The 25,529-nt window shown below is 39.4% G+C and overlaps 1 protein-coding gene across 4 annotated transcripts in view; it reads left to right on the top strand.

Moving 5' to 3' along the window:
• LOC126249024 (WD repeat-containing protein 7) overlaps positions 1–25,529 on the top strand; it is a 363,427-nt gene that overhangs the window by 192,534 nt on the left and 145,364 nt on the right. For 2 of the 4 annotated variants that reach the window (XM_049950627.1, XM_049950626.1), the window contains 2 exons: positions 5,942–6,079; positions 6,436–6,504. In XM_049950627.1, the coding sequence (XP_049806584.1) occupies positions 5,942–6,079; positions 6,436–6,504 (207 nt within the window). The remainder of the gene's footprint in view (positions 1–5,941; positions 6,080–6,435; positions 6,505–25,529) is intronic. The other 2 variants (XM_049950629.1, XM_049950628.1) reach the window with 1 other exon arrangement.

Raw genomic sequence — 25,529 nt, 5'->3', positions numbered from 1 at the left:
AATCATGAACTGTTCTACTGTTTATGTATCTGTCCAATGTATGGTCAACTATACTTTTAAATTTCTGTCACAGTTCCTCTGCATGCACTTGTCCATAGGTAAATGTTTAAAGTTCTGCATTGAGATAACACAACTGCTTCTTTGTCTACTTCGCTTTAGTAATGCTTGTTGCTAAAACAGTCTCATGATCACAGTTTTAATAGGAGGTATTTATTGTTATTTCATGGGATATCTTATCATGTCCACCACTTATAAAACTGAAATTAAGACAATTAGATATGAAACGGTTAAAGCCTCTTCCAGTACTATGGTAGGATTGGGGAACATGCATCCTGTTAAGCTGAGGGTTTCTCTAAATTTTTCTTTTATATCTGGGGGTGTACCTTGTGGTTAATAGAAACATCCAGTTATAAGTTTATGCCCGCCCTTGCTACTGAGTGTTTTGCAAACAATCTTGCACACAGCTTCAATTTCTGTCTAAATGCATTTGAATTTCTTGTCTACTGCAACAAATAAACCACCTTCTTCCTGATTAACCTGTCCATTTGATATGCCTGTACACTTGAATATACATAAAAAATGTCATTGTTATTGATTTCAGGTTTTAACCAGCTTTCTGTATCTAGTATTATGTGAGTTCTATTGATTTTTGTGAGCACTTTGAACTCTGGCACTTTGTTGTGAATGATTTGGCAACTGATCACTAGGATTTCAATAGTCTCATCTGTGGTGGGCATTTCATTAATTCATGAACTAATACTTCAGGTTCCATCAAAGGATGAAGTTCTTAAGATACATATTGAGATATCTGTATTTGCACTGCAAGAATATATTTTTACATCTTATCTGCCCCTCCAGAAACAAAAACGTGTAGCAAGCTTCAACAGCAGCTGTTACCGTTTTTCTTCACGTCGATGAGAGTTTTTTGATAGCTGCATTTCATTTTTATTTGCAAATCACCCATGGTGCCTGTGGTGTAAATTTCATCAATAGATAATATTTCCACTTAAAAGAAACAAGAGATTTTTAATTGTTAGGCACAGCATATAACTTTTCACATCTTCTGATAACATGTTTCTCTTTTCGTTGTCAACAAAAGCAGGACACTAACTTGCTCTGCACATGTACATCTACATATATAATTTGTAAGCGATCTTATGGTGTGTGATGGAGGGTAATTCTAGCGTCACAATATCTTATCCTCTTATCTATTCCATTCACAAGTGCTGCATAGGTAACATGAGTGTCAGTAAACTTCCATATTAGCTTTGAAGTCTCAGATTTTCATGTTGTGTTTATTCTGTGGGGGAGGAAATAGTATGTTGCCTGTCTTTCTCTGAAACATATTCTTTTAGGTTTCAATAGTAAACCTGTCCATGATGCACAACGTTTCTCTTGTAGTTCCTGTCACTGGAATTTGTTGAGCGTCTCCGTAATACTCACACCAACCAAATGATATTGTGATGAAACATGCCACTCACCGTTGGATCCCAACCATATCTTCTATTAATCCAACCTGGTAATTATCCCAAACTAGTGATCAATACTCAAGAATTGATCAAACAAATATTTCGTAAGCTAGTTCTTTTGTGGATTAATTACATTTCCCTAAGATTCACCCTGTGCTTTGCACATGATTTCTTCTTGAGTTTTAGGAGCTGAGATTTTCATATATTGTGTATTGTTTCTGCCTACACATTACTTTATTATTTCAAAACTTTATGTATGAAGTGGAATCTACAAAGCATTATAAAGTTGACCACTGGGTGGCATGACATGCATCTGGGCGCAACATTTTGAATTTCAATGGCAGCTTCACATTCAAGGCCATCTGGATCCTTCCTTCCACCAGCTTTTCTGAACTACACAGATGGGAGTTATCAACACATCCTTTGCTCCCGTAATCCTCCTAGCTGTAATCTCCATTAACCCACTGTTCCCATACCCTCCACTCAACAGTTTCCCCCCATTCTTGTCCTGTCAACCTCTTAGAGTTCATGTCTCCATGTCACCTTCATTGTGCGCCATTCTCCACTGACACCAAAACCCATGTCAACATGCCTAACCCATGCACGTGCCACCCTTCCCTCCTGCATACCTTGTTAAGAGACTGGCTCCCTCCCTCTGAGCTGCTAGCTAATCACATCAACCCCTCTTCCTGCCACCTCCTCCCCGTTGTTTTCCTGCCTCTCGATAACGCCGCAAGGTGATGCCCGAGGTAGCTGGAGAGGAGAAGGGTATCAATGTGCTGCTGTGGTAATGAGACATCGCATTTCCATCACAATTTCTTGGAGCAAGCATGTACACCAAAGAAGAAAAGTTAGATATTCTTCTAGTGTAGATGAAAGCAGAAAAAATGCTGTTAGAGCAATAAAGCGATATGGAGAGCTGTATCCTGATCGTGAACATCCTATGCAACAGCTTCTTGCATGTATTGCACAAGAAACAACTTGAATCGGGATCATGTAACACCATACAGAGGACAAGGCAGAAAACTGCAACTGGCGAGGTACATGAAGAGGGCGTTCTAGCGTTGACACATAACGACCCTACTGTTTCGTCACACTGTATCGCCTCGGAATGTGGTATAAGTCAGAGAAGTGTTCTATGCATATTGCACCGGCATAGATTTCACCCATTTCACCTCTCATTACATCAAGCACTCTCCGGTGTGAATTTCGAACGGTGCCAGGAATTTTGCGTTTGCTCTGCAGCACCTACAAGATGATCCAACGTTTTTTCAATGAGTGCTTTTTACTGATGAAGCAACTTTTACCAGCCACAGTATGTGAATTTGCATAATATGCATTACTGGTCAATAGAGAACCCTCATTGGCTTCGACAGGTACAGCATCAGCAACCTTGGAGTGTTAACGTGTGGTGCGGCATCGTCGTAAATGTCATTGTGGGGCCGTACGTCATTCCGGGTGTACTAAATGGCAATAACTATGCACAGTTAATAGGAAACGTTCTGCACATTTTGCTGGAAGAGGTACCACTAACTACGCGTCACTGCATGTGGTTCCAACATGGCGACTGTCCTGCTCACTCTTCCCGTGTGGCTACAGAGGTGTTAAATGAAAAGTTCCAGGTTTGTTGGATAGGACGACGTGCTGAAGTGAAGTGGCCAGCCCGGTCTCCTGATTTGACCCCTCTTGATTTTTTTCTGTGGGGAGCAATAAAACATAAAGTGTATGCTCAAATACCAACTACGCCAGACGATATGAAGCAACTTATCATCGTAGCGTGCGCTGATATCTCACGTGACACCCTCGCAGCCGTTCACAAATCATTCGAACGGCGACTAAAAATGTGCATTGCAGCAGAGGCGAAGCATTTTGAGCACATGCTTCAGGAAAGTTTTGTATCATGAACAGTATGTACATTGCATCTTTGTGTGTATTTGCTTTGTATTGTCATAAATAGTAAATATTTTCAAATAAAAAACAAATACATATGAAATAATTGTGACCGATAAGGGCCTCCCCATTTACATTTGTATTTCTGTTACTTAAAATGTATTAACATCTTGTAATATTTTAATACTGTATGTTGTCTTCTATTTTGGTGTTACAGTTGTCAAATAACTGAATAACATTTGTGCGAAATCATTAGTTAATTTTTGCACAAAATATCGCAGTATGTATTACTATTGTTGGGTAAATGGGCGTGTTTGTGTAAAGATGGACTCCTGACGTTTACCATGTACTCTGGACAACAGGAAAGGTCACATTGGACAACGCTGCTTCAAAGGATGAACATGATACAAGAACATATGTGTCTCAAAAACTATTTGCCTAAATATTATGATATACACATATTTGAAACCGTCTTTTTAATCCCATCATGTTACGCTAGAATTTAACATACGGTTCCATTTAAAAAATTAAAAAAAAAACAAAGATGGCCTCATATCTCTGTAATAAAAGTAGCACAAACATGAAATGTGATGTATTCAAGTAGCCTTGTCCCTGCAATTCACTGTCCAAATGGCATCTTCGTATCTATTACGGTTGGGGAGAAACGAGGAGTGTTATGACTTAGCTGCCTCAAGGGCTACTATCGACTTTATAAGTACTTGTTAGTTTGAACAACAATGTTGATTTCATTGCTATTAGTGTAGTATGTCTCTGAAGATACTGAAAGCAAATGCATCATATATGGTATCTTGCCATAACCTGTGTATGCTCTTATCATTAAAAAAACAAAGATTAAGTCTAAGTGATGTAGATTTCCAGAGCTGAAGTAGATTTTTGCAAAGAACAAATGTGACACAAAAATCAGTTACCGTATCTGACAGTTTATTACTGTTACTGCCGTGCAATTCTAGCTGCACAGATTGATTATGAGTGGACTGATCACTTCTGAGACTGGATTCACTTGCTGAGACTGGGCAGTAAGAACTGTCAATGATTTAAATAAAGTATTATGATCAGAGTGATCCTTCTTATCTTGCCCAAAAGCAGATTGCATTTGAGCATGACAGATGCTCAGATCAACTTATGGTCAAGTGTTAATGTGGACCATAGATTCACTAATCTGACATGTAATATGACTAAAGATTTTGTGGGTATTTTACGTGGCCAAGTGGACATACATTAGTCCCTAACAAAGACACTATCTACTAAAATAATGGTCCTGTTAACACTACTGGGTCCTGTATGTCTGATTGAGCCTCAAGCACAAAAACTCTTGCCTTATCCGTGAAACGAAAAGTTCCACAGGTTGAATCCTGGTCTGACACACAATTTCCATCTGCCAGGAAGCTTCATAACAGTGCACACTCCACTGTAGAGTGAAATATTCATTCCAGAGAAGCTGGAAAACATCTCCTCTGGTCTATGCAATTACTGTCCTTGAACATTATTGAGCCTATGTTGAAAATTTTAGAGGAGAAAATCTGATGAGTGCAGAATCTAGTGGAGTTTTCTCATCTTCATTATGACTAAAGGAATTATGTGCTGCACTGCGAGACAAATGATAACAAAATGCTTCAAGAGAATGTTCACAGGCTGTGCACACAGATCGTGTGTACATTTTGCAGAGCATCCAATCAGGTTGAGTGAGATGTTAATGTGGTTCACTCCATTATCAGTTATGTTGTTTAAGCTGTTTCTTGTATTTTGGTAATCATCTGTGGTTTCCGTATTTAACCATTCCGGGAATTATGCAAACTGACATACCATAGACACTATGCACACCAGTAAGAAAATTAATAATCTCCAGGAGGCATCACTGTAGTAATATTGCCTCTATCGTTGACAATGACATCAATTCAGTGAGTAAGACTCCACAGATTTCTTCAGGAATGCCATACATAACTGAAGCAGTAAGCTTTATTTGTGACGGTCTTTTTGTTGTGCCTATCTGTGACTCAGCATCTCCGCTATATGGTGAGTAGTGACTGTCCCTTTCATAATATTGTTTCATGTCAGTTTGGATCTTTTTACAACTACTGTTCTTGCACCATGTTAGATGACTGTGAGGGGTGCACCATGCCTTGTAGGAACATTGGACACGTCTCACTGCTACACAAACAAATTGGTCAATTTCAGTCACAGTTTGGTCACGGGCGTGTCAAAACACAGTAGCTCCTATCTGCCATTCTGTTATGCCTACATGTCACTCCACCTTACTTCACGGATGTCATCCAACTGACTAGCACATAAACATTCAACTCCTATTTGAAAATGTTACCATCTGAAATTTGTATTGGAATGTGTGTACCTGTCATTTCAGTCATATCAAAATTGTGATGTTTAAAATTATGTCAAAGACTGAATAGCTAGTTTTGTGCAAGGATAGAACATTTTTTTTAATGAATTCCATCAAGTTAAAATAAAAGTAAACCCAAAACTTGTTGTGTGCTTAATAAAGAACATCTAATGAAAAATAAAAATAAGTATAATAACCTGTAAACTACAATTAAAAAATATTACAGTGCAATTGCTGCAGGAAGAGTACAGTACTATGTCCCCTGGTACCCTCGAAGCACAAGGGCTCATCAATCAAGCTGAGTATCAGAAAGTGGCTGCCCTCACACAGTCTGCATCACCAGATGCTCACAAGAAGATAGCAGGTCAGTAAAAAAATTGGCTTTCTTAAAAATGTATGTGGAAAATTCCTGTAGGCTACAAAAATGTCACTTTTGTGATCCTCTTTCATCATTCCATATACTTTATACGACAGATATTAATTTACTTAAAGAATAAAGCAAATTGTTGACATATCTGATTTGTCTGAGACTGTAATATTGAAAATTCGGAACAATTAACAGGGTAATATGTGAACATTATTCTTACTGATTTAGCAAACTGTATCCATTGAAATCAGATTATTGCGACTGTGATCAGTTTCTTTGTATTGTTCAGCTTATATTTTTTTCATGTGTCTCAATTCATGACAGCCTTCTAATCTAAGTGTGACCCTGTCCAGATTTCTTTGGTCGGGTCAAGGACAAGGCGGGTGATGTGGAGCGCATCCTCAAGGAAAAGGATCGACATGGTACAACTCCCTACTTGTCATTTTTGCTGCATACTGAATGAATGCTTTCAGTAGACTTTTGAGCAGTGTGATAGCTTTGCAGATACATGTTAACAGATAAAAATCTGTGTTGTGTGAATTGATGTTCACTGCATTTCTCTTTTATGACAGTGTTTGGTGTTAATTATACTTTGCTTTTAATGTGCTGAAATATCTTAGTGCATGTTGGTATTGTATGTAGTCTTGTAACATACCTTCCTGCTTGAAACTTTGTCATTGAAATGCTTCAAAAAATGTATTCAGCATCACTCTGGTTTATGTGCCTGTGTTTCGTAAATATAGCATCAGCAGTGCTGTTATCCCCTGGCTTGTTATCTTGTCATAGTTTAGCTATTACTTATCGGAAACATAGCATTTTGTCTCAGAAAGGCATACTATTTAGAGAGGAATTTACATGGAGTTTGCTCAAACAACTCTGTAGTCAGAGAAACAACTTGCTTGTAATGGGTGTACACTTGCCTGTTTGACGATTATTTCCACAATGAGTGGGGCAGAGAGATCTAAATTTACTTTTTGTGTGATTCTTTGTACTACACTTCCAAAGCATCACTGAGGTTTGAGTTAATCATTACCATGTGCCACTTAATCATGTGTTAATAAATATGATATTCAGTCTTCTGGCTGACTATATGGATTGTATATTGTATACTGCTTCTGAAAGCTGTGCATTTGAACGAATGAGCCAATGTAACTTTTGTGAAATATCAGTGCTTATTATGTTTCAAGAACAGAAATTCCTGCATGGAACTAATTAAAAAGAACGAAGAAGGGCAATTGCTCACCTATAACTGATTGCTGTATGGCAACAGATCAGCCTTAGAGTTACACCCCACCCCACCCCACCCCACCCTCTCTCTCTCTCTCTCTCTCTCTCTCTCTCTCTCTCTCTCTCTTTTTTTACCACCCCCCCCCCCCACACACACACACACACAGAGAGAGAGAGAGAGAGAGAGAGAGAGAGAGGAGGTGGGGATGAATGTGTGCTTAAACTGGAAACATAGTGATAGTTTGAAAGCTAGTATATTCTTTGTATTGGTGTGTGCATCTATGTACAGCAGAGTCCCGGTAATCTGAACGTTCGGTTAATCCGAACATGAAAAATGTTAATCTAAGTATGGAAAACTGTGCGATAAACTTCTGTACATACACACTATTTTAATTTACACAGCACAGTAAACACATATTAGAAAAATTGGCAAGAAAATATTAGGTTTAAACAATGCATAACAATGAAAGAAAAGCTGTCAAACTTACTAAAAAAACAGTGTACATTTTATCCCTACTTTTTAGATGACAAAAACTCAGTTGTTTTTTGGTGTAATGAAGACAGTCTGTTATGATGCATAGTTTTGCCATCGTCTCACAAACATCAAATCAGCAGGTGTAGCAGTGGGCTGTTGCTCCAAATAACGTAGCATTAGGTCAAGGGCTTCTGCTGCATCACTGTGTGGCACCAGCTCTCCTTTGTCACTTCCAGGCTCATTGTCACTTGCGTCACAGCAGTCCACTTCTTCCGGGTCTTGAGTCGCAGCAGCAACTAAATTGGCATCAGTAAGGTTCACCACACATGCCCCATCCACTGCCATACACTCATCTACTTCTCCTTCACTAGCTTCTTCACATCCAGGGATTGTCTGTATCTTTTGTAGTAGATTTTCCTCTTCATTTTCAACTAGGTTGTCCTGAAATTCAAGAGATGTCCACAGTTTTTTCCACGATTTTCTCAGAGTATTTTCTGAAATATTCTGTCGTGCCTCAGCGGACCCTATAAACAACATCCTTCACATTGGTCTTTTTTATTTTGTCCACTAAAGGAATGCTATCATCTTGGATCAGCATTCTTAATAATTGTTTTCTGTAAATCAGTTTTATTGTTTGCAGTATGCCCTGGTCCATTGGCTGTAGAAGTGGTGTAACATTCGGCAGCAAAAACTTCGCCACAGTTTCTCCGTCACATAGTTCCTCGGTGCTGGGGTGAGATGGCGTGTTATCAATCGAAAGGATTACATGGGGAGACAAATGATTTTCCTTAGAAAACTGTCGAACAGAGGGAACAAACTGGCCATGAAACCATTCTTTGAACAGCTTACCATCCATCCGTGCTTTTTTCTGGTTGCGATAATATACAGGCAGGGACTTAATGTTGAAGTTTTTAGAAGCTCTGGGCCTAGCAGAGTTGCTGATCAGCATTAAAGGCAGCTTGTGATTACCAGCAGTGTTGCTGCACACATGATCTTTGCACATTTTAAAACCAGGAGCATGGTCTTCTGGTTTTGATGCCAGGCTTTTTGTTATCACTGCCCTAAAATTAAGGCCAGTCTTGTCAGTGTTATAAATTTGTTGAGAAGAATACTTTCCCTCTCTTATAATTTTTTCAAACTCACCCAAGTATTCCTTCGCTGCATCACAGTCAGAAGAAAGCTTCTCTCCAGTAATTGGTAGCTGACAGATTCCATGACGTTTTATAAATCTATCCAACCAACCTGTACTCACACTAAAAGACTCATCACCACTCATTAACTTGTTTGGGTAAACAGCCTTCTCCTGAACCAGTGCTCCACTCAAAGGATTTTCCCTTTCTCTTTCTTGTGTAAACCGAAGGAAAAGAGCTTCGTCCACTTTATTGTACTGGGACTGTTTCGAAGTCTGCTGAATTTCAAGTGTTTTACCCGAAGATGTTTCACAGGACTGTTCAAGCTTCACTCGGTTCTTCTTCCAATCAAAAGTGGTTGCTTCACCAACACCCAGTCCCGTTGACAGTTTAGATACATTCTCACCATTGTCTATCTGCTTCAAAGCATTCAGTTTTTCTTTGAGAGTTAACATTGTATGTTTCCGTTTACTCACGATGAAAATATGTACATCACTAGACCTGAATGAATACAATACAACTGTTACACATGCCAGCAATTGATAACTAACATAACCAAGTGCTTTGCAAGCCAGTTGGCAGTGCACTGACCTCAGACACTACAAAGGTCTCAACAATGCACAACAACAAATGCAGGGAGTCAGAGCGAGCCATTGTTCCCACAATTGTTCCCATTTGTTACCATGGTGTACCTACTTATCTGCTTGGTATACTTCATTCTAGAAACTCGTCACCATAATTCCGGCTAATCTGAACAAATTGGTAATCCGAGCAAGATCCGGTCCCAATTAGTTCAGATTATCGAGACGCTACTGTACTGTGGATCAATGAATCAATTGACTTCAGATGAGTGGCTGTCTATCCTCATTTTTGTTAATTGCTACCGTGCTGAATTTTCATTGCATCTTTTATTTACTGACAAAATGTGTGTGATGTGTTTATGTGCCTATTGATGAGTCAATGTATCATGGGCCGTCTCTACTATGCTGCAAAAGGACACCGTTACGGTGTGGCTAATGGCTGTGTAGTACTTTGTGTAGCTGGCCATGATTTCTCCCTTGTTGATGCTGCTGAGTCTGCGTTATCCATGTGGCTTCTCGTTGTCTAGGTGATGATTCCCTTGCTGCTCTGGGCCCAAGAAAAGGTGTGGGTTTTTAATTATCACTAGACTAACGAAATCATGATGCAGTATTCCACGGTTTGTGTAAAACAAAAACACATATTTATTGCCAGAACTTGAAAATGACTACACTTCACTGCGGCCAAAACTCAAGTGGCTGAAAACCCGTTGGTGACCAAAGATCACCGTCATAGCTACACAGAACGTACAATTTCAGTATCGATTATTGATCATAACACCTATCCTAGTATCAAGTTAAGCAAATGCTTTTTTCCAGCGCCCCTGCTTCAGCAGATATTCTCTGTATGCTTCATAGTGAAACACCACATGCATTTGTTGTTGCAATCTACACTGGTGGTAACATTTTGTCACTTCTGCCATTATCTTTAAGGTACCAAAGAAATTCGTATACCTTGTATATAACACTCTTTGTTTGGCTCTGTGTGTCTTGAGACTGTCATCACTATAGTACACTTCCATGTGGTGCACATGTAAGTAAAGGCTGCATAGTGTATAGTAGCAAAGCAAAGCTGTGCCAGCAGCAGTGTGAATAAAGTGCAGTATTGTAAACTCTGTTAATGATAGGTGTCTATTTGATAGCCTTTGCTTCTTATGATGCTACCTGGATGTCACCCATGGCTGAAATGATGCTGTGATACCAGTGTGAGCTCCAGGTCACAGACCAGACTAGGCCAGAGGCTTTTCATTGACATTTAGAGATGGGGAGAAGACAAGGGGTGAGAAAATTGACCTTCTCCTCCCAGCCACCACTTTCACTGCTTCCTAGTATAGTGAATTAACTATTTAAATACTTTTGGAAAAAGTGGTTCAGAGAGATCCAGGATGTTTTAGAAGGGTTGAATATAACAACGAAACAAATTGAACACAGAAAAGAAAGGGCTATTCTGAGGAGCACACATGAGACATGAACAGAAAACATTTAAATGAAATCAGTACACCATAACTATTGAAGAAAGGGCAGCCAGATCAGAAAGAATCTAAAAGTTAAGGAAACAGAAGAGGATAATGAAGAGCCAAATCTCTGCTTGGAATAAGTTAGTGTGTATGGACTGATTTAAGTGTTCCACTATGGACATAGACTGTATAGAGAATATCCCAGATTATAATCATAGGCTGAAGAAAACTGGAATTTCAACTTATTTGTAGTTATTAGTCTTTCAGATCAAGTTGTTTGTCTGTGACACTTTGTTAACTTCTGCCGTTTAGTAATAGCAATACCCTCTTGACTGTGGGTAATTTTCTGTGCCTGTTGTTTTTAACTCTTACATTATTCTCCATGTTTGTAGTGATAGTTTGTACAAATAACTTATCCCATTGTTTATTTAACTTGGCTTACAGACAAATTTTATTGTCCAGAATGAAATTTTCACTCTGCAGCAGAGTTTGCACTGGTATGAAACTTCCTGACATTAAAACTGTGTGCAGGACCATAACATCAACTCAAGTTCTCTGCCCCACTTTGAGCAAGTGCACTACCGACTGAGCTCCTCAAGCACAACTCACAACCTGTCCTCACAGCTTTACCTCCACCAGTACCTTGTCTTCTACCTTCCAAACTTCACAGAAGCTCTCCGGCAAAACTTGCAAAACTCCTGGAAGAAAGGATATTGCGAAGACATGGCTCAACCGCCGTCTGGAGGATGTTTCCAGACAGAAATTTTCACACTGCAGTGGAGTGTGCGCTGATACATAACTTACTAGCAGATTAAAACTGTGCGGGACGGAGACTCGAACTCGGGACCTTTGTTTTTCGCAAGCAAGTGCTTCATTCTATAAACATCCTCCAGGCTGTGGCTAATCCATGTCTCTGCAATATCCTTTCTTTCTGTAGTGCTAGTCTTGCATGTTACGCAGTAGAGCTTCTATGAAGTTTGGAAAGTGAGAAACAAGGTACTGGCAGAAGTAAAGCTGTGTTGCTTGGTAGCTCAGTCAGTAGAGCAATTGCCCGTGAAAGGCAAAGGTCCCAACTTCGAGTCATGGTCTGCCACAGTTTTAATATACCAGGAAGCTTCAACTTTTATTATGGATTTTGCTGCCCCTTTTTATTTGCTTGTGTTTCCCTGCCACCTATTCACAAATTAGCAAAATGGAATTGAAAATAGTATCAGATGAGGATAGGCAGCTATTTACTTGTGGCTGATTGCTGTGTGGTGCTTAAGTGCCACCAGAGCCACAATTGGTTGTCTGTGTAATAATATGGGAGAGAATGTGTACATGAAGTAGGAAAAAGTGTAGATGCTCACAAGCTAGTGAAACTGTCTGCTTTTACTCATGTCTGTGTGCGTTATGTTAATCAGCAGCTGCTGAATGGCTGCCTCAGAATTGTTTCCCTCGCATACAATGAAAGAAACCAGATGTTCAAAAAGCATCAAATTCTACATTGTCAGTGGTTTACTTTTATCTGTCACTCATCATATTTTGTTTCGAATATTGTGATGCAATTTACTATGTTAACATATCAGTTTCATACTCTCCAATCATCCTACAGCATACAGAATTTTTTTTCTGTTGACATTTACGAAAAGTAAAATATGTATACAGTTAATGAAATGTTGTGTCACATGAAACCACAAGTTTACTGTTACCAGTCACCATTTATTTATCTCCATGATGTGTGTGTGTGTGTGTGTGTGTGTGTGTGTGTGTGTGTGTGTGTGTTAAGATTTTTTGAGGAACTTGTGGCACAGTCTCCAGTGGTCACAGGTTCCTTTCACTGTCATAACACATCGCAGATGGAGGTTTAAACCTTTGAAACACATTGTGACTGCTAACAGTAAATTTCTTGTTTCATTTGATGCCAATAACAGTCACGGTAAAGCCTAACCTAAAATGTTCACATTTAAAGTTAAATGTTGCATCTGTTTCTGTCACTTAATCTAGCAAAGAAGCTCATAACAGATTTTACAGGTTGCGTAACAGTATTAACCAATTAGAACTAATTATTCTCTTCATATTTGTGTATGACTTTATCAATAGTACAAGATCACAGCAGCAATACAGTATTACTCCTCTTTTACACTTTTCAGGGGATTGGAGAATTGGTGGTGTAAACTGGAGTAAAATTGTAAAGGGGTAGAATCGCTAAGCAACTGCTGATATTGCACTTCCTTCTAATTCTGCTTATCCACTGGAAAGTAGAATGGTACAAGTAGCTGAAATGTTGTGGGGTAGCCTTCCTGTGAGCTGATTCTTAAGTTTTGCTTATATTTTATGGTATGGGAAATGGAGGTGTCCATAATAGGAATGTTATGTCTTTTTCAGAAGCATTCAAATTTTAATATTAACTCAATATTTACAATTAAAAATCATAGTTGTAACAATTATTGTTTTCTACAAAATAAGACTAATAGTTTTTTGTTTAGCTCTTTTGTTTGATGTGCCCTTAGTCTGTTTCTTCAATTCATAGTGTCTCAAGCATATTTTTCACACTCTTCAACAAAAGAAAAATATTTTTGTAGTGCTTCCACTGCTGCAGCTCCCTGAGACCTGGTGGGCACTAATACACTCTTCTTCTCCTCCTCCTCCTCCTCCTCCTCCTCCTCCTCCATCACTGAGAGATGATTAGCTGACAGTTTTTCTACAGCAAATTCCTCCATGGTTTTTTCCTCTGCATCTATATCATTGTCATCTACCTGCAGAAATTCATTAAAAGAGTACTTTGGCTGCAGTGTTTCCCATACTGATGCCTTGTACCATTAAAGAATCCTGCTTTTTTTAAATTGTTTATTGTATCCTCCTTCACAGCCTTCCATGACTTAGCAAGGAAATGCAGTGCTGTCAGCACTGGAATCCTGCTAGATGTGAGATCCATCCCAGAATCCATTGTGGACAAAAGCCTTTGAACGAAGTTCTTCCTATAAAATGACTTAAAGGAGTTTGTAATTCTGAGATCTATAGGCTGCAGTTTGCATGTGCTGTTAGCTGAGAAAAATTCTAACTGCACATTTTGCAAGTTCTTGTAAATAAGGTGTGCAGGACTGTGATCAGCAAAAAGAAGTATTTTTCTATTTTGAGTTCCCATTTTCGCATCAAATGCAGCTAGCTGCTTTCTAAAAAGATGTGAGGTCATCCAGGCTTTTTGGTTGGCATCGTGCGAAGTTGGAAGTAAATGTATATTTATAAAACTATGAGATATTTTTTATTTCCCTATTGAAAAGGGGTGAAGCATCTCACAGCCTCATTGATAGCCTCAGTGTACATGTTTACCACCATGGCATTTATTGTCTTTTAATGCCAAAGTTTTGTTTGGCAACATATTAAAAAAAAGTCCAGTTTTGTCAGTGTTAAATATGTTTTTGGCATCATATTTTACAATTAAAGCCTGTAATTTTCCATTTCTCAACTGCTGCACAGTGTCACTGTCTACATCATTTGATCCATCACAGACGGTTCTATGAGATATATTGTATCTTCTTCAAAACCTGTCAGTCCAGTCGTTGGAGGCACTGAAATTCTCTCTGTCAATAATGTTGGTCACTTTAAGTGCTTTCTCCCTCAAAAACACCTGTCAACTGCAATACCTGCTGCCCTTAATATCTCAAATCAATGTTTTGTGGTTTCCTCCAAAATCATCATATTTTGAACAGGTCACACACTTTCATTTTTCGGCACTTTGCCTGCTTTCTGTAGCACTAGGTATGATATTTTCTGTTTTTTACAATTGAATTCATAGTTGATACTGAAAGTTGCAATTCACATGCAAGTGCTATTCGTGTTCTGTGGAGGAATCCACTTTCTCCAAAATCCAGTCCTCCTCTTCCACAGTAAATGATTTTCTTTCTTTTCTCTCCATTGATCAGAAAGAGCCGATAACAAAACAATAAAAATACCATAACACACAAAGATTAACGAGAAATAAAGAAGATTGTGGCAAATGACTTGGCCTCTCAATTCAGATACAGTAAAAAAGATAAGGAAACTTAATAAACAAACTAATAAATCACCAATAACTTTAATGCTTCAACAACAAAAACAGTAATCATGAAATGAGAAACTTCACTGGCAAAAATGCTATAGATTCGCTCAACTATCAGCTCGCGCTATGACGTCACACAAGAACAGTGTGGGGGATGCAGCAGATTTATATGACATCTCCAAACCATAAACCATGCTTCATTTAAAATGTATGACACCTGAGCTTCATTTTTAATATGTATACAAAGTTTATACACTAAGAAGAAACTTGTGTTTTAGTGAAATAGGCCTAAAAATGAGTTTCATTATCTAACAATGATTTATAGTACTGGTAGTATTGTTCCACATATGTTCAAATTGATATCAGTACACAAAAATAGCATTTGATTAAATTTGCTTGTTAACTATTTGTTCGATATTTGAGCTTGGAGGCTTAGCCTTTCTCAGACTTTGTGAATTATACGCGCTTTAAACAGAGCACTCTTAGAGCCTGCATGAAAGTGGAGCTGCCAGGCAGGGTGTAAACGGCAAAAAATACAAAAATTCAGAAATGTTAAATTGAGGTTTCCAACACTTTCTCAGTGTACAGAACTTGACAGGATAGGAAAAAATGCGGAAGTGGGAGGAAAACATAAAATGCAGGAATGTGAAAGTGGGGTAATGCTGTAGTGTGCGTTGCATATAGTGAGCAATATCATGGGGTTGGATTCCTTAAGTAAAATTAGAAGAAACACGAATATTAACATCGGTTTAGAAATGCGATTTTATCAGACTATGCGCTTGTCGCACATACCCACAGGTTAACTGAAGTAATAGTTCACTGCACTTAATATTTGCTACATTTTATGGATAGTTCACATCACCTCACACAAGTGTTTGAACTTCCTATCCTCTGTCTGAATACATGTTTCAGTCTATTGCTTGTAATGAGATTGTGTCTTGAACATGCATGACAGAGAGCATAGCGTCTCATGTGCTTCCACAACATGTACAAAAATAAATGTTTCATTACTGATAGGTTTTACATGAACTTAGTGTATCAGAAGCAAGTCCAAGGATTTTAAGTTGGCATAGTGTTAGTGACAAGAAATTAGCCTATCACTATATCCCACATATTCGTCATGAGAGAATTCAGCAACTGCATTGATATTAATATACATATTGCTTATTGTTCAGGCCAATCGCACAATTTTTTCTTTCTTTCTTTCTTTCTCTTTCTTTCATTTTTTACACCGTGACTAGTTTCAGTCTGCCTGTGTCATCTTCATAGCAGTGTAGTTGTGTCCGCTGCCTGCCATGTCTGCATTAGAACTGCACATCAGAATAATGTGATTTTGATCTGTAGTTCTGATACATACACGATGGGTTGCTGATGCAGCTACACAGATCGAAGATGATCCAGGACTCAACTCGTCTTGCTGTTACAGAAAAATGTGTAACTGGGACTGAAAAAATAAACAGTATACATTAAGACTGTGATACTGTGGCAGACCCAATAGTCCAGCAAGCATCAGAATTTGACTCATATTTATAGCTTGGCAGTACAGTCGGATGCCTTCCAGAATCATCAGAACAGTTCGGCACGGCACTTCATCAGTAACGGTTGTCCGCCTCACTGAGTGAAGATGGAAGTTGAAGAAAATGATGATGAGTCGACAGTGATAAATTTTGCATCTATTAATGAACTGTGTGCACTTTCAGCAGAAGTAGCTGACAAATGGATCAACATTGACAATGTGGGTGTGCGTGTGGGTGTGGGTGTGCGTGTGGGTGTGTGTGTAGGTTTGCGTTTTGGTGCGCGTGTGGGTGTGCACGTGTGGGTGTGCGCGTGTGGGTGTGCGCGTGTGCGATTTTATCAGGCTATGCGCTTGTCGCACATACCCACAGGTTAACTGAAGTAATAGTTCACTACACTTAATATTTGCTACATTTTATGGATAGTTCACATCACCTCATACAAGTGTTTGAACTTCCTATCCTCTGTCTGAATACATGTTTCAGTCTATTGCTTGTAGTGAGATTGTGTCTTGAACATGCATGACAGAGAGCATAGTGTCTCATGTGCTTCCACAACATGTACAAAAATAAATGTTTCATTACTGATAGGTTTTACATGATCTTAATGTATCAGAAGCAAGTCCAAGGATTTTAAGTTGGCATAGTGTTAATGACAACACCCACACCCGTGTGGGTGTGCGTGTGGGTGTGGGTGTGGGTGTGGGTGTGCGTGGGTGTGGGTGCATTCACTGCTGAGCCTGACATGTCTTCAGATGCACTGGAGGGCATACTCTGAAATGTGCAGGAGAACAATCACATGTAAAATACATCCCTCAAAGACAAAAACATCCATTTACAGGGTTGCCACAGGTTTGACAAATCAGGGAATATGAGGAATTTCAAACATAGCAGGCAAATATCAGGGAAATTTGAAGAAAACGCTGGAAAAAGATTGTTTTTGTCACAGTGGATGAAATGGTTTGTTTACTGAGGTGTCGTACATCATCGCTGGCTGGGTGCAGCTGAGTACGTGTGCCGCTTCTCTACTCTCTCAGTACTACTGTTTGTCCCCTTCCTACCACTCCACTCAGTTTGCAGTCAGTGCTGCCACCACTTCTTGCTGCTAGCCTATTGGCTGTCAATGAGAGACAGGGAGACATGAGAGGTGGTTTGTTGGGATCTGTTTCTCAGAGACTGTAGACACAGTGGCCGGAGACGGCAGCCATGTGCGCACGAGTTGTGTCTGAATGATTGTGTGAATATGTTTGTGCCTCGGATGATGGTGTAGTATATCAAGAGGTTGTAACAATGGAAAATTGTATTGAAATGCAGGAGGATCTGCAACAAATTGATGCATGGTGCAGGGAATGGCAATTGAATCTCAATGTAAGCAAGTGTAATGTGCTGCGAATACATAGAAAGAAACATCCTTTATCATTTAGCTACAATATAGTAGGTCAGCAACAGGAAGCAGTTAATTCCATAAATTATTTGGGAGTAGGCATTAGGAGTGATTTAAAATGGAATGGCCATATAAACGCCTCTAGCATAGCCCCCCTCACACTGCATTTTGCTTTGTGTAATTTTTGTTTGTCTGCAAGGCTTTGGCTATGTTTATGTTTCGGGTCTGTTTGTCACAAGAAGGTCTAATATGTTATCGCCACGAGTCGGTTCTCTGTTTAACTGCTCAAGGTAGTTTTCAGATAATGCACTTTTTATTGGTGCATATTTTCAGTTGTTCTGCATCACTTGATGTTATCCACTGTATTAGGTATTATTAAATATGAGGGTTGGAACTTTAATAGTGGCAGGTGTTTATTTACAGATTATACAAAATAGGTATAGGTTTCCAAGTTTAACTGCCCTCCAGAGTAGTCACCAGCATTGTGTATAACCCATTGCCAGCAACATGGAAGTCGTAGGACACAAATAGCAGCACCAATTGTGTTGATAGAGTGGAATGGTCTGTTGCCTGACAAATCTCTATAACAGTTCTGAAGCAAATCCCATAAAGTGCTTCCTACAGCTTGAGTCTGAGGAGTGTGGGGGGCTGTACAGCACTTCTCAGACCCATCCATGTAATATCAGTTATAAATTGCATCACATGTGCCTGAGCCTCATCCTGTAATGTGATGGATGAGTCCTGCAGGAAGTGTTGCTGCTTCTTTCTCTAAACTGATCACAGAACGTTTCTGAAAAATAACAGCGTAGAGAAAGAAGCAGTGACAATTTCTGCAGTACCTGCTCCCCCCCCCCCCCCCCGCCCCCCTCCGCCTCCCATTTTGCAGGACAATGCTGTGGTGCATACGGTGCAAGTTATGCAAGTTAACTGATTTGTTAGATCGATGGGGCTGGGAGGTCCTGCATCCTTCATCCCCCCACCCCCACCCCCGCCGCCGCCCACTTTCACCACTTCCCTCCGATCTTTTATTAGTCTTTTTCATTACTTTTTTCTCCTTTTTTCATGTTGTGTACAATGGGTTACATCAGATTATGAGGTCATTTCTAATTTTTATTCATCCATTTTATTTTGTCACGTAACATGGTAATTGTTCAGTTTCTTAATAGTAATATTCTTTTTCAGATAATCTTTGTTGGGATGATCATAGTCTGCCTTACATGTAAAACAGGCTCAGTTATCATCCCAGCAACAAAGAAAGTAATCATACAATTTGTAATTGTGATGTATGTGCACTTAATCTTAATTTTGCATGCTGTAGAGCTCAGTGACATCTAGTTGCATTCACTTAATAGTGTGGACCCATTCAAATACAAGAGCTATGAAACATATAGGTTGCCTAACACATTTACTCAACAGATATGCAAAAATTATAGGGAATTTGGGTTTTGTATGCATAAATAATTTTTTTGATGTGAATTTTTAGTATCTTCACACAAATGCATGATTTAATAGCTTGTTGCTTATCAAACCTTAAAAATGGTCTGCAATTTTGTCTCCTTCTGAACGTTTGTAGGTCTGGAAGCATTCGTGGACTCCATATGATTTAGTGTCACTTGTACAGCATCGTAAGATGATAAGAAAGAGGCTGCTCAATGCTCAATGAAATTAATAAAGAATTTAGGAGTGAAGATAACAACTTCCCATATAGTGAAGGAAATGAGTTGTCGACAGGCACATAAACAAGACTGAAAACCTTGCTAGCCTTTGGATGAATCCTCCTCCATGCTACAGCATACATACATACGTGTGTGTGTGTGTGTGTGTGTGTGTGTGTGTGTGTGTGTGGTGCGATTACATTGTGCTGGCTAAATGTACTGTGTGGGGAATGTAAGATTTAAAATTCACTGATAAAATTGCCAATGGATTGACTATTCATTGTTAATTCCAACAAAAAAGTTGTCATTACAATTTAAACAAAACAGTATGACTGATCAACTGTAGGTTAAGACTTCAGGAAAACTTTAAATATTGCCTACTGACAAATCCTTTACAATTAACCAAGTTGTCATTTTAAACTGAACGCACACTTAAATAAATTATGTACATTTCCGAGAAGCAATTGCTGCTGTTAGTAGCTATATCATTAAAGAAACCTGAATCACTAGCAGAATGAGATTTATCATTTGAAGTCAGTACCTCATTGTAAATGATCTTATTGGTCACACAAAAAGTACATAATGAGTACAGGTTCTTCTCAAGACAAGTTTAGTTACTCCATTTTTAATTTTTAGTTAATTGTGTTACCTGCTACACTATAGAGCCTGATTTTATTTCTTGCATGACATTCTGATGTTTTTCTGAAAGTCATTTTAACTGTTGCTTTAACACTAGGTAAGTAATTAAATGACTAATATTGTCTTAAGAAATTTTTCTGATATATCAATAGTGCCTCACAGCATCAATCACAGTTGTCTTCTTGAAGAATTAAACAGTTGTAATATGAAAATGTACAAGTCACTAACTTATCTGTTAGGTTAAGTAGGGAATCATGTTAGTTAGCTTACACATTGTGGCAAGGGCACTTCTGCTTGTAGAGACATAAATGAATTTATTCAACAATGCTCATCATTTCTTCACATATTTTATAAGGTCCCACTGAGCTTGTGGACTGTTAGTAACTGCCACTGTGATCTGCATCAACTGAACTTTGTCGATGTGCAGATAGCCCCCAACAGATCCAGATGGGAAATGAAAAGCTAACATGCAACGGGAATATTAAAAAATTAATAGCCCTGACAAATGAGTCCAATGTATGGTCCTTACAAAAATTTATATTTTGAGGGGTCATCTAGCTACTGAAATTAAAGTGTGGTTGAGATTTGTTATAATCAATTACAAAATCATGGGCTTATAATATCACAGGATTAATTCTGGATGATCAGTTCGATTTTACACAGAGTACGCGAAGGAACTTGCCCCCCTTCTTGCAGCAGTGTACCGTAGGTCTCTAGAAGAGCATAGCGTTCCAAAGCATTGGAAAAGGGAACAAGTCATCCCCGTATTCAAGAAGGGACGTCAAACAGATGTGCAGAACTATAGACCTATATCTCTAACCTCGATCAGTTGTAGAATTCTGGAACACACATTATGTTCGAGTATAATGACTTTTTTGGAGACTAGAAATCTACTCTGTACGAATCAGCATGGGTTTCACAAAAGACGATCGTGTGAAATCCAGCTCCCGCTATTCGTCCACGAGACTCAGAGGGCCATAGACATGGGTTCCCAGGAAGATGCCGTGTTTCTTGACTTGTGCAGGGCTTTTGATACAGTTCCCCACAGTCATTTAATGAACAAAGTAAGAGAATATGGACTATCAGGCCAATTGTGTGATTGGATTGAAGAGTTCCTAGATAACTGTGAAAGCGTTACGGAGATGATAGATAAACTCGAGTGGAAGACTCTGCAAGAGGGATGCTCAGTAGCTTGGTACGGGCTTTTGTTGAAGTTTCAAGAACATACCTTCACCGAGGAGTCAAGCAGCTTATTGCTCCCTCCTACGTATATCTCGCGAAGATACCATGATGATAAAATCAGAGAGGTTAGAGTCCACACAGAGGCATACTGACAGTCTTTCTTTCCAAGAACAGTACGAGACTGGAATAGAAGGGGAAACCAATAGAGGTACTCAATGTACCCTCCACCACACACCGTTAGGTGGCTTGCGGCGTGTAGATGTAGATGTAGATGTAGAAGTAAAAGGAAACAGAAACTTAAAATCTCTATACAGGCTCATTCAGATAAGACTGTAGTATGACTAAGCCTGTAGGGGTTGGATCAAGAAAAGGATCTGACTATTAATTCAAAACGCATCCAATAAACTAGTAAATACATGAGTCCAATGAGTTCATGATGATTGTTTCAAGACTCCATATTGCCTGAATCGTTAGTGAGCCACCAATTACTCAGTACAATTCTGAAATAAGATCCCATTAAGTTATAGAGCCACCTTACTCATATACTTTGTATCTTGATTCATTCATAATGGCTGCAGGCATTAGCTGCCAGTGGGCATTGATTTATATCAATTGGACAAGTTTAAAAACTTGCCAGACTGGAATTGTAACCTGGGTCTCCTGCTTACTAGGCAGATGCACTGGCACTACACCATCAGGACAGAGTGGTCACCACAAATACATGAACTATCCTTACATGAGTCACGTCAAACACAAATTCTCAACTTATTCCATGCCCTACTAATATAGTGTCCTCATTACTCACGGCATCTCTGCCATAAGAGTTAGAGTTTAGTGTGCACCCGAAGGGATCATTGGCTGTCATCATCATAATTATATATATGTTGTGTCTGTCATTGCCCCTCTGATATAAATCAGTGTCCACTGATAGCTAATCTCTAATGACTTTGTGTTACAGAAACACACCTATATATTGCTAACAGCTCTCATCTCCCCTTTGCCTGGACATCAAGATCTTACCATATTTCCTCTATGCTGCAATGTGGACTGCATATATCACCTTGTCACTCACATGTGCATTTAAGGTGATTGGTGTGGTACCATCTGAAGATAGCAGTCTCTGAATGTGCCTCTCTGCACTGTCCTGATATTTCAAAAGCTAAGAGCTTAGTGAAATTGAAGTCTCTGTCAATTGTCTTGCTACTTCCTTGTCTAAAAGCCCAAAGCGACGAACATCTATCAATTGTCTTGCTACTTCCTTGCCTAAAAGCCCAAAGCGACAAACATCTATCAATTGTCCTGATACTTTCTCATGTAAAAGCTGAAGGCTAAGTGCCTAAAAAATCCTCCCTGCTGCCAGTTCTTCATATTCCCCCCTCCTGCCACAACACACACTTGCTTTCCAATCACGAAGTTTAGTAGCCATGCTCCCAATGGGGAAACTCATAATAAAACTTGCCCTCCCTCTGCTGACAAAGCTGGCCAATCTCTTATTTCCCCAAGCTGGCAAAGTGTTAAGAATTTAGCTACAACCTTCCCCTCTTGAGAAAATTTTCTGCGCTAGCCAATGCACACAGCAACTGTGCTGTCTTTTCTTGGGAAATGAAATCCAATCCCCACTCAAGCTCATCTTTTTAAGACTGTCAAATCTTCTTTCCTCCCACTATTCTTCTGCAGTGATCAGGGCAACAAACTCCATTGTCCTGGAAACAGAGGATGACACACTGTGCTCTGTACAAACCTGCTGACATTCCATTCCCAAATATAAGTCTTCTCCTCTCGCGAACCCAGATAAGATCTTACCTACCTTTTTGAGATGGCAGGACACAAACAAAACGCACAGGTCCTGTCCTGTTCCACCTTTACCTTTAGTGCACACTGCTAAGTGATATTCGGTGATGCCTGCCCACTGGCCACCTCTGCAGGTTTCCCAGAAAACCAACGTGCCATGCCACCTCAGCACCAAACACAGGGTCAATGACCACCTGCTTATGAGACCAGTCACTACGAGGCATTGCCCTGCACCACACGGTGAGGACCTGCAGATCTCAAGTTAAGTTGTTGCCTGGGGGCACCTCGCCAGCCCCTGGCTATAAAGCTGTTCCTAGCTGAATGGCTCTTCAAGGCTCGACCACATTCTCAAGCCCAGTACCACATGCAAATTAAATACTTACAAGGGAACCTCCCCATCACACCCCCCTCAGATTTAGTTATAAGTTGGCACACTGGATAGGCCTCGAAAAACTGAACACTGATCAATCAAGAAAACAGGAAGAAGTTATGTGAAACTGTGAAAAAATAAGCAAAATATACAAACCGAGTAGTCCATGTGCAGGATAGGCAATATCAAGGAGAGTTTGAACTCAGGAGCGCCGTGGTTCCGTGGTTAGTGTGAGTAACTGCGGACCGAGAGGTCCAGGGTTCAAGGCTTCCCTTGAGTGAAAAATTTAATTTTTTATTTTCAGTTTATGTGACAAACTCTTATGTTTTCATCACTTTTTTGGGAGTGATTATCATATCCACAAGAAAACCTAAATCGGGCAAGGTAGAAGAATCTTTTTACCCATTCGCCAAGTGTACAAGTTAGGTGGGTCGACAACATATTCCTGTCATGTGACACACATGCCGTCACCAGTGTCGTATAGAATATATCAGACGTGTTTTCCTGTGGAGGAATCGGTTGACATATGACCTTGGGTTCAAATGTTTTCGGTTCCCATTGGAGAGGCACGTCCTTTCATCTACTAATCGCACGGTTTTGCGGTACGGTCGCAAGACACAGACACTAAACTTGTTACAGTGAACAGAGACGTCAATGAAAGAATGGACAGATCATAACTTTGCGAAAATAACGAAAGTAAACTTTTCACTTGAGGGAAGCCTTGAACCAAGGACCTTTCTTTCCGCTGCTGCTCACGCTAACCACTGGACCACGGCGCTTCTCAGCACACACAATCCTTGATGTTGCCTATCTTTCTCATGGACTACTCAGTTTGTATATTTTGCTAATTTTTTTCATAGTTCCACACAACTTCCTGTTTTGTCGATTGATCTGTGTTCAGTTTTTCAAGGCCTATCCAGTGTGCCAACTTATAACTAAATCTGAGGGGGTGAGATGGGGAGGTTCCCTTTTTAGAGTTAATCAGCTTTACTTTATAGAGGGATGGCTTGACCTTGGCAATCTTTGATATCATTCATTTTGATATCTAAGTTTGAATTAATTGACAAAAAAGGCAATAGTTTGTCATATGGCTGATGAACAGTTAATTATTATCTGAATGAAACAACAGTCTGACACCTGCCCGATGAATTTCAGTTTATGTGAGTTCATTTTTGTTGTTATGGTCTGCAGCTCAAAGACTTGTATTTGTTATTTTATTTATTTATTTACATGCCAAGTTCCGTAGGACCAAATTGAGAGCAAATTTCCAAGGTCGTGGAGCATGTCAGTACACGTAATTACAACATAAAAGTTATAAAGGATAAAAATAAATGTTTATGAGCCCGAAAAAAGTCAGTCCATAAGTTCAAGTAAACGCAATCAACAATACAAGAATCAGCTTAATTTTTCAAGGAAATCCTCAACAGGATAGAAGGGGTGAACCCATGAGAGACTCTTCAGTTTCAATTTGAAAGTGCATAGATTACTGCAAAGATTTTTGAATTCAAGTGGTAGCTTATTGAAAACTGATACAGCAGTATGCTGCACACCTTTCTGCCCAAGAGTTAAGGAAGTTCAATCAAAATACAGGTTTGATTTCTGCTGAGTATTAACTGAGTGAAAGCTGCTTATTCTTGGGAATAAACTAATATTGTTAACAAGAAATGACAGTAAGAGAGAGAGAGAGAGAGAGAGAGGCCAATGTCAAAATACCCAGACTCATGAACAGGAGTCGGCGAGAGGTTCGTGAACTTACACCACTTATTGCCCGAACTGCCCGTTTCTGAGCCAAAAATATCCTTTTAGAATGGGAAGAGTTACCTTAAAATATAATACAATACGACATAAGCAAAGTAGACTAATTTTTGTGTCGAACGATCACTCGCTTCAGATACCATTCGAATAGTGAAAATGGCAGCATTAAGTCTTTGAAAAATATCCTAAATGTGGGCTTTCCACGACAGCTTACTATCTGAACACCTAGAAATTTGAACTGTTCACTTTCACTGATCATATGCCCATTC

This window comes from Schistocerca nitens, chromosome 3 (assembly GCF_023898315.1).
Source record: "Schistocerca nitens isolate TAMUIC-IGC-003100 chromosome 3, iqSchNite1.1, whole genome shotgun sequence".
Classification (NCBI taxonomy): domain Eukaryota; kingdom Metazoa; phylum Arthropoda; class Insecta; order Orthoptera; family Acrididae; genus Schistocerca; species Schistocerca nitens.
This window is presented reverse-complemented; position numbering and strand designations above follow the sequence as displayed.